At 38.7% G+C, this 11,022-nt stretch overlaps 1 protein-coding gene across 2 annotated transcripts in view; it reads left to right on the top strand.

Moving 5' to 3' along the window:
• The first annotated feature begins 7,139 nt into the window (after positions 1-7,139).
• LOC121959951 (leucine-rich repeat transmembrane neuronal protein 4) overlaps positions 7,140-11,022 on the top strand; it is a 118,730-nt gene continuing 114,847 nt past the window's right edge. The window contains exon 1 of one of the 2 annotated variants that reach the window (XR_015775159.1): positions 7,140-7,948. Coding sequence is in view for 1 of the 2 variants with exons in the window: in XM_042509507.2 (XP_042365441.1) it covers positions 7,945-7,948 (4 nt within the window). In the remaining variant the exon portion in view is untranslated. The remainder of the gene's footprint in view (positions 7,949-11,022) is intronic. The other variant, XM_042509507.2, reaches the window with a different exon arrangement.

Here is an 11,022-nt window from a genome sequence, read left to right as displayed (position 1 = left end):
TTTGACAATCTTAGAATGAGACTAAACAATCAGTTGTGTTAGTGAAGATTCTCAGTCATCCATGTCATTGTTATTCTAAGTGCTGAAGTAGTAAACTGAAGAAGCCTCCCATACGAGATGTGAAATGTTTTTAAAAAACTCCATGTGCATGTCCATGTGCCTATGAAATAGTACTTAGAACATTCATCTTGCTTTCTATGTAGGATTTAGTGGCATCTAGCAGTGAGGTTGCAGAATTGAAACTACATGGAAGAACAACACGCAGTCTGCACCAAAAGGCGATCCGCTTTGTATGTATACATACAGTATATGGCTTAATCTAAGGTAATGAACACAAAATGTCTTATTTTCAGGTGATTTTAAATTAATTTAAACATAGTTATGAATATCATATACCATGTCTGCCAACAGATGCCTCTAAATCCTTTAAATCCCCCAAAATCAGCAAACAAGCCTATGCACAAATTTTGTTAAGTAAAAAGTATTGCACTACTGAAAACAGAGAAGGCCAAAATGAATAAGGACTTCACCATAATGGATGATACAACCCAAACATGTACACGGCATCTGCTAATATAATTTTCTTTTGTACAAGAAAAATGTGAACCTATGATTACTGTGAATGGTAGACAAAATAAAGATTTCTAAAATAATGCATCATGATTGTCAAAATGGTTTGCCACAGAGTAAAGTGTGGATAGTCACTGGGCTTAAACATACAAATGCACTAGTGCCGTCCTTTCACGCCATACTGGAATCCTACCCCTCCCCTCTGTGATCAATACTAATAGTACGCTTTATCTGGTTTGTTTAACATTTTGCAGGCAGCACTTTATATATGTCTGCTTTCATGTACATACAAGCCCAAACACCTCAGCCCCGACCTGAGCTGCAGTGTGTGGAACACAGCCCTCCAGATTGGAACCCAGCTTGATGTAGAGGTTAATGGAGGCGACCTGCAAAACAGAGATTTACTGCCGCATCTGCTGTGGCAACCTTGGCATCGCAACATTTCTTTGTACTAAAAACACCTCTTTTAGGGGAAAAAAATAAGCAAAGGGGAACAAGAGGAAGTTTTATTTTCATATGGCACAGCGTTGGCTGTTTAAGCTGTCCCTGGGTATTTGCTCGATGATTCACATTCATAGGTGAACTCGAGAAACTCAGTGTCAGGTTGAAAATTGCCTTGAGGCAGGTTAAGATGATTCTGCCAGGCTTAAGATCAGAGGAAATGGGAAAAGAAAAGAACACTAGAGAGAACAAGTCCCAGTCTAATGTGAACACGAGAAGGACAGAACGGAGCTGTCTCTCACCCAGGAGAAAGCCTGAAAATACCTTCTGTTGTCAGGAGCACTTAGACAGAACACGTGCACTGATGAATGCCATACATTTACCCACACAGGTTAGTCATTGAACCATCCACAGCCTGTTCATCCAGCTTTGTATCTATGCGGAATCTCTCTCATCTTTATCTATATCCTCCCAAAACCCCAAGCTTTTATTGTTATTATTATTATTTTTATTATTTTTTTTACATTTAATATGCAGTTTTTATTTATCAAAATGGTGCTTTGTCAGTGACAGTAAGCCGAATAGACAGCTCCATACACATATTTCTATTTGCTTCGCAGCAACATTACTTAAGAGCTTATGAACTGCTTTCAGGCAATACAGATTACCTCTATTTTCAGTCACTGAGTCATGCAATCAGACATTTATTAGATTTATAATGCAAGCTATTCCCTGTGCTAATTCTTAAAAGAATTTATATACACACATTACGAGCAAATACTGCATCTCTGAATCTACCCTGTGCTTTGTGGTGCATTCACAGTCTCCATATCAGACTGTATGTGTAGAATTTACTGGTTGCATATTGTAAAGTGCCGGATTTTTTTATTATTATTTTTTTTTTATACAAAGCAGGTAACAGGGCTACATATGAACTGTGAAAATATCAAAATGCACAGACAGAAAGAGAAACACAGACTGTCCGAGTTCAGAAACTGCAGACACTGTGCTTTTAAACAGCTTGTCATGTTTTCTGTGAATTTGTGATGTCACAAATATGCTATTTAGACTGTTTAAAACTTGAAACATAAACATTTCAAGTGAATCCCTTTGTGTTTCCTGTTGCAATGTTTTGCAGTGTGCTTGGATGACAACAGCTGACAGGGAGTAAACATGTACACAAACTGCTGCCTATCAATGCAATTCCATCGAAAAGATAAATCTATCTCCAGCCCCAAATCCAAAAAAGCTAGGAGGCTGTGTAAAATGTAGGGTAAATAAAAAAAGAATGAAGTTCTTTATAAATCTTTTTTTTTTTTTTTTTTTACCAATATGGTCAAAAAACAAGACATTTAGTGAAGTTCAAAATGATAAAGTTAATTGTTTTTTGTTTGTTGTTGTTTTTTTTTTTGGTAAAAATACCTTCATTCTGAATTTGATGCCTGAAACATCTTCCAAAAAAAGCTGAGACGGGGGCATTTTTACCACTTTGCGTCCTCAATTCCCAAAGGCCAACTAAGTGTTTTTCGAGGGAAAAGTGATGTAACAAACTGCTGAAGTTTTGAAAATAAAATTCTTGATCATTTCCAGCTTGATATACAACATCAGCTGCTCAAAAGTCCATAGTCTCCATTGCCCTATTTTGCGCCTCTTAATATGCCACACATTGTGATTGCAGGCAAGCTAGTCTACTACCTGCACTCTTTTACTAAGAAGCCATGCTGCATTTCAATAACAATACCTAACTTCTACCCTATTTTAAAGTATTTATTAGCCCTTTCTTTATTGTATGTGTGCCTCACATTTTATTGGATTGTGTCATTTATATTTTGAATACTCCCACTGTATATTGTCTTTCTTTTCTCTGTGGATGGCAGCATATATTGCCCCTAAACCTGCACATGAAGAAATAGATGCTGAAATGGAGCATTTCAGAAAGAAGGTAAATACAGGTAATTTCAAGCAGACAGTGTGAAAAATATCTCTCTCTCTCTCTCTCTCTCTGTCTATATATATATATATATATATATATATATATATATATATATATATATATATATATATACTTAAAAGCATGTAAATATGTTCTTGTAGAAACTTAATATAAAAGTATGAGCCTCATATGGGACCTTTAATGTGTATTTTCCCAGCCTTGTTGCTAACCTCAAAACACAATACAACAAGTGTTGCATCTTTGTAAGCATGTGCACGATGTTTGTTCAATTTGATTCTATCAATAGGTTCTGAAAGAGCTCAAAAAGCAGTGCTATTGAAATCACTGAAGGCCTCAACATTTGCGACCTGAAAGATTGTTCAACATCTAAACGTTGCCGGGCAACAAACAGAGTTCCAACCAGGGAAGAGTGTTTTGGCAAATATTATCTTTAAAAATCTATTTGATTCCAGGAGGACACAATTATTCATGACAGCGAACAGCCAGCTGCATTGTCAAAAACAAAGAGAAAGTATTTTACGTGAGAGCAGAGCATAAGATATTTTTATGCTCAAGGCCGCTAAATTCATCTTTGCCTCCTTCCCTGTAAATGTTGAATACCACCGTTACCTCACCTGACAGACACTTAAACCAACAAGCAGATGCAATTCATGGGTGAAGTAAAGAAAAGGTGAGGATAAACCATACAGTGATATTTCTTGAGGAGAGAAATCACTGCTGTAGGGTGCGGGCTGGCACCGTCTGTATCTCCATAACTTCACAGGGTATTAATTGTTTCAGCGCCGTCAGCAGAATGGCCTCTGCTTGTTGAACCAAATCCAGAAGTAAAGTCATCAGCCAAATTGCATGGGAACAGATACTGAGACTGAGCCATGGTGCAAGATGCTGAATTTTAAGATGGTGTTGGAGAAATGTCTGGCTCCATTTTCAGAGATGCAGTGAAAACAGGTAGGCAGCACAGAGCAGATTAATGCATGAAACACTAAATGCTCTGCTGGTTGCTATCATGAATTATTACCTATTTATGGTATAAAAGATACGATAGAGTTGAGAGCCATCATTGACATTCATGCTGCATCACTGATCTACAATACTGATTAGTATGCGTGAATACAATGTACCATAAGATCAAGTGAAGGAGGGCATTTGGTGGTGGCAATCACATACCAAGTGATTAGCTGAGAAAAAGTACAAGAGGTGCTGCAGGGAATAAACCTCTGTGCTAGCTTAAAAGCTTCCTGGAGAGATGTTCATTGAAAGAATCCGACCTTCCACAGTGAAAGACATCCATCAAGCAACACCGTTACTGAATGTTCTATTTTATACAGGGGCTTCAAGAATACAATGTTGAATATAACAAAGCCATAGCTATGTAGTCAACTTTGTGGGGAACCAATTTTGCTCCCCAGAAATAAAATGCAAAATTTGAAATATAAATTCCTAGTATGTAATGTTATTTATCATAATCAATTATGATATTAAATACAAATATGCAATAAATGAAAGCTACTACTGTCTACACAAAGTACACATGCAGTGCAACATAAATGATTGACAGTTTACCCAGCTGTCTGACTAACACAACATAATAAAGACATAAATGTTACTTAAATTAGCCAATGATTATCAGGTTCACAGGGAATAGAACCACACGCATGACCCGGAGGCTGTTCAGGTAAGGGTTAATCAAGGTCTTTATTCACAGCAAATGGGTAAGCTACATGAGAAGTAGGTCAACGAAGCAAACAAATCCGAAAAAGGCCAGGCTAAGGCAGGGTAAAAAAAAAGTCAAAAAATTAGATGCACGAGAAAGCTCCCTGAGACAAATGGCTAGAATATTTGCTTTAAAGACACCGACAAACTGGCACTGACGGAAGGGAAGACACAGCTTATATACACAAGGGGAGGGGAGGATAACAAGACACAGGTGTGCCAATCAGATACAGGTGGAACACAACAGGGCCAGGGCAGGTAATCACACAGGAGGGAAATCTGACAGGACATGGGGATCTGAGACTATAAGAGACATAGATTAATGAAATAAAACTAAAACAGGAAACTGACAAATAAGAAAGGTTTAAACAAAAGGTTTAAGGGTGGGTGTGGTATACAGATCCTTCATTGAAAAATATCTAAAATAAAACTACATTACTACTCTATTTCTGCATTAAGAAATTTGCTTGATGAGCATACAGCTGCAAAATTACTAAAGCATCAAAAAGTAAAAGTACTCATTGTGCCACTTAGTACACTGAAAATTTTAAATCTTCATTTCAGTAAGTGAAATTTTAATTTAGTAGCTTATCCATGTCACCAATTTAACCCCTTTTCCCATTGTTTTTTTTAATTATTTTTATTTCTAAGTAACAATTGCTGTAACTAAACCAAAATTGGCTGAATTGGTTGAAAGACTATACTTTATACTAAAAAATAGTGGAAGCTCAACCCTTAAAGTTGCAAAATGGTTTAGTCCACCCCTGCAATAGAATTCATCTCTAAACCCATTTAAAGCTGAGGGAGTAACTGCTAATGCTGCTGGAGCACCAATATACAATTACACATCTTTCAACAGGAAAGGGAAATCAGGGTACCATGAAACAAAAGAAAGAAAGTAAAGCAAAATAAAGCAAACTAATTTTGTAAAAAAAGAAAAAAAAATCAAAAAGTGCATGATAGAGACATGGATCAAAATAGAAACGGCGGGGGGCTTACAGAGACTGCTTATGCATAAGGCCCAGAATTTGTTGCTACGCCTCTGTATCTACTCCACATGTAATATATCTAGTGAGCTTATATTACAGTACTTCAAAGTTATTTATAGGTGATATGGGTGTCAGCAGGACGCCAGCTATATTTACATTTAAATGGAAAGGGGCAATATAGATTAGTAACCCAGTGCAGATGCAGTTCACATTAAAAATGCAGCTGCCTTCCTCCTTAAATACACCAAAGCTTTAAAAAGCAGCTGGGGTGATGCACAGGGAGGCTGCTCTCGAAGAAATACTATTGCATTTTCAATACGGGTTAGTGCAGAATGTTAAGGGGGATTCTGTTTACAACTTCTGGTTTCAGTAGTTCCTTATAACTGGTTTACTCGGATTCAGTCCCCTGTGCAGTTCCAGGAATCAGTCTGCCTGTGTTCACTCACTCAGAGGCACCGCCGTTTCAGCACCATGGACAGCGTCCTGCTTCAGTTTGAATTGGTTCACAGTGTATGTGCTTGTGTCTGCCTTTACAAAGGACCTCATTGTCACACATGTAGGCTGTGTGTGCATGTTGACTTCGTGTTCATTCAGTGGTAGTGTAATGAAGGGCTTAATTACTTTTTTTTCTTGTTATCAGTATCAGTCCAGAATTCCAAAATAGATGCATCTCTTGTTCAACTACATAGTGAATCTGCACTTTTTTAAAAAAAAAAAAAATCGTATTTTATATAATTACATATTGTTTCATTGTTTATTCTTCTAGTCAAGTTAATCTTTTTTTTTTTTTTAAATTTGGATTATTCATTGATTGTTGATTTGTTTTTGGTTATTATAACGCATATACAAGATTTTATTGGAAGCAAATTAGCAGATTATTTTTGTTTGAATTTTGGTAGATAAGTGCAGTAGGGGGTCAGGGGGTCAGGGGGTGCTTGGAGGAAGACTGGCCTGTAGCACCAAATGTGGTAGAACCACCAGTCTATGTGTGTACAGGCTACTTGTCAGGACTCTCACAACAAAATTGGTTTCCTGGCTTTAAAGTACGAGCTTAACCTCAGTAATTTAACCCAAACCTTTATCTTAACCTCGTTTTTTATTTTTTTCCCAGTCTTGCAAAATGTCACCACTTTCCCAAAAAATCTTCTCACCTCTTACTGCAGGTCTTAAACTCAAAATTGTCCTCACAGAAGAGCACATAGGAATGCTAATTTATATTCATAAAATGATAACCAATTAATTCCTACTTTCTATCTACAATGTTGCATTCATATGTTTAACACTGGATTCTGAGGAGATTAAAAAAAAAAAAAAAAGATTTCCTTTAGCTCATGTAAATAATGGAAGCGTTAAAATAAAGGGCTCGCTTGTTATATGTGGTTTCGGCTCTGCTGTGATGAGATGAGTCGTTTCGGTGTCGTGCGTGGCAACCTTCTTTCAAATCGCGCCACCCTTAACATTTAACTCACGATGCACCCTCCTTGGACAAGTTCACGGGTCGCAGTCTCACCAGAAGAGGGCATTCCGATTCTGCCTGACAAAGTTGCCTCGACATGCAGACGTGATTAACAACAGCGTCATGCTGCATTTCAAACCGAGCAGCAAAGAGAATGAAAGGAGCATTTGGACACAAAGGTGGATATTTGGATGTTTGATTATTCAACGTGAGTCGTTAACAGCGTTTCGCAGAGACTTGTGGATAACCGACTGTTACTTTCTTCAGTGCGCCATGCGCGGATCAGACTGAGCATCCTTGAGAAAAGAGACGCCGGGGGTTTTACTTGAGTGAGGAATCTAAAGGGCTGATTTGGAAAATTACGTCCTAGTTCTTTTGCATTATGCCACCGTATTTGTGAAGTTTCGGGACAGGATTTTCGGATTCTCCATGTGAGACTGACATGAATTACTTGGATGTGGCTTCGTTATTGTCTGCGCCTACTGCAGTACTCTTTTTGGCTGTAACTTGAAAAAAATAGCTGTGAAGACATGGATAGGGAGTTCTGAAAGCGGATATTTTTCCCTTTTAATCTGGAGTTGGAAGTAAATGACATTCGCCCCGGTTCAGCTGAACGGTTATAGATGCAGAACTAAACCGGATAGCACATCCAGGTCCGGGAGAGTAAAGGGCAGGTGCGCTTTGGAGTCGGCGGCTGCGCGGAGAGACCGGGCTAGTGGATTAGGACGGTACCTGTCTGTGGAGAGCGCGTCATGCGGACTCGGATGTCGCGCACAAGAAGCCATTAAAACCTGTAGGCTGGAGCTGACAGATAAGCGGATATGGGTAAGTTCTGTCTATGTTATTATCTTTATGCGTGTTGTTTTAAAATATACTCCAGTTGTCATCCTTTCTCATAATACAGCACGAGATGCATCGTCTCCTCCGAGCAGAACATGCTTTGAATAACATTTGCATTAAAAAAAAAAAAAGATCGTCTTTTCATATGCACTGTTAATATCTAATCTTTTTTTTTTTTTTGGTGTCTTTTTGTTAAGTGGTCCGGTATGCTTGAAGGATGAGGCTGAATCCTGTGCTGTAGCCTCTTAGTCGCAGAGCTGCAATGTGTTTTTCCTCCATTTCCTGGCGGTATGGCTTATTAGAGCCTAAGGATACTTATTTTGTGTTTAAAACGTTGTGCACTGAAAGATTTGGTTCAAAAAATCACGAGCGAAGCAAAGAAACCCGTGTGTCTAAGTGAGGTCTATCCATTTTTTCTTGACTAGTTAGAGTGGCTGGCTCATTGGCATGGACTGAAATGCTAATCACGGAAAATGTTGGAAGCCAGTCAACTTTATAAAGCGTGGCCCTGCATAATCATTGATTGTCCTTAATCTGTACGCACGAAGCCTATTGTCCAGTTGCAGCCTCCCCAAAAACTCTTGTGATCTGAGGGCATCGGTCGTGCAGTGCTTTGCTTTGCAGGCTGATTCTCATTCAAGAAAGCCGTCGTATGAATTCTGCACCTGCCATCAAGAGGGACTCTCCAAATCGAGCATAAAACTGTGCGCCCATCCATCAATACTCAGTGTGGGTCTCCTTCTATGTTGTGTGTGTAGTCAATACCCCACTGCTTCAGCAATACATAATCTGCGTCTGCGCGTGCACGTGTTTTCCCATCTTCTTCTCAGTTACATGTAATGAGAATTTACCATTTTGCCCCGTTCTGTTTCCCTTACGCGTGCGCACAGTTGCACTCATTACCCACCCCCACCATCCTCTTTGCACCCCCCCCCCCTTTGTATTTAATTGTTGTTGTTCTATTATTTTGCCCCTTTTTTGCCCAAACTTCATTTAATAACTCCATATTTTGCATTCTTTTGCTGTGATATTATTGTCTAGAGTAGCCTAATCTCCTCAGCCATTCTTAACTGGTATACAGATGGCCAAGTTCACTGGTGGTGCTGTGCCATTAATTGCAAGGCTGCATGATATATCGACCCACGGTGGGTTACTGCACCACATCAATATAAGCTACAACAGCACAGAAAGCCATACAGTACAGAGCTCAGGCTTAATTTATGTGTACTGCAAAGCAACCATATATGGTTAATCATAGAAGTCTGGTTTATGGGCCTGTTCCTTAATTTAGTATCAGAGCTTGTCAGAACAGCCTGCATACTTGAGGTGCAGTGATTCTGACTCACATGCACGTGCACACATGCACATTTAATAGGTTCAGGGTGCACAACCCAGCCCCAAAGCTGCAACTTTTGTCAACCATATAGCTTCATGCTGTTGCCTACAATTATTTGATGATTATGTGGCGCTGTAGTTTCAGTTATGCACCAGTGTAGCTGACTGTGATGCTCTTCATTAACAGCATGCAATGCACTTATGATTCATGGACCATATCATTGGAGATCTGCTTTGCAGAAAGGGAACAGTTGGGGAAAGATTGTAAAACAAAACAAAAAAAAGAAAAAAATGGCCACAGCCAGAGATGCAGTTGCAGAGCTTTAAGATAAATCCGGAGACCTAAATGACACTGAACACGCTGCCTGCATAAGAAGTAAAACAGATGCGATGTTACTTTGTTAAAATTAAAATAAGGGCAATACCCGTTTTTGCTCATCTGCGAGAATACAGTAGCTCTGTATAGGTAATAGATGACCTTCTGCCGGCCCTACAGCATCCAACAGGCAGCATTGTTGAAATGTCAGGTGGAGCAGGTGAAGGGAGGGGATCAGCAGGGCCACTGAGGGAAATATGGGGGCATGTGTTATTTACATTTGGTTATTTTAAAAGATCAATGGCTTGTGACGCAGCTGGGATCCTGCATTCATCCAACAATATACCTGTTTATCCTTCTCAGGTTTAAAGAGGCTGATGCACTGGGCTAAGCTGTAAAGGTTAGCCAGTAACAGTCGGTATTTTTGCGAATATAATATAATCTTAAGCAATGTTAGACAACGCCGCAAGTTAAATGAATATATACAAACTTTTTGTCTTTTTCTAATGTTTACACCCTGCCAAATGTATCATGCAGTAAGTAGGGGGTTACAGACCACAGATGAGCTTAAAGGGAAACTACACCCATTTTCAAAATTCATATTCCAATGGTCTAAGAAGTCCAAAAATATCTCTGAACATCGCCTAAATCCAAAAAGCTAAAATTTGAATTTTTCATTTGTGAGGTATGAAGTCTAGAACACTCCATAAATAATTAATTGGGAAATATGTTAATGATGATACTGACAGCTCCAAGAAGAATTTTCTGAGCATGAGGTTACTTTTTGTGATAAGAACTGAGAATACAACAACAGGATAAAGCTCATTTGGGTATTAAGAAAGAATGACAGTACTAATTGTCGAAATTTCATTATATGGAGCAGCTCCAGACTTTATATTTGATGATATATCAAGTGTGAGACTTATTTCTCTGGTTTGTGGCTTTAAGAGATGGTAGCTCATGTTCACAAATATTGATTGAATTTCTCTAGACCATGGAAATAACATAATAGAATTCTTAATTTAGGTGTTCCTCTTTAGTGTAGTTCTTTCTGTTAGGTGAATAGAATACCCCCCATAACAGTGGATGTACCAAGCCTTGGCAGAAAGAAAACATGTTACTCATTTAATTGCCACTCTGCAACATCTTTATACCTCTAAACTTGCACACTGACATCATGCATTATTTATCCCTTAACCCGAAGTATAACCATAACAACTAAATGAACCTAAACCAAAAAGCTGGGGCATATTTTCCTCATTGAATGTCTGAGGAAAGCTGTGGTCATGTGAATTGGCATGTAGTTGCATTCATATTACAATATGGATTCTGTGTCAGCCCCCTGTTGTAAATTGGACTGATGGGAGGTGAGTTTACTTTACACCTACTGCAAACATTATGTGAAACT

This window comes from Plectropomus leopardus, chromosome 20 (assembly GCF_026936395.1).
Source record: "Plectropomus leopardus strain MGB_pleo_1.0 chromosome 20, ASM2693639v1, whole genome shotgun sequence".
In the NCBI taxonomy this organism is placed as follows: Eukaryota; Metazoa; Chordata; class Actinopteri; order Perciformes; family Serranidae; genus Plectropomus; species Plectropomus leopardus.
The sequence above is the reverse complement of the archived record's forward strand: the minus strand, read 5'-3'. Positions and strand labels throughout refer to the sequence as shown.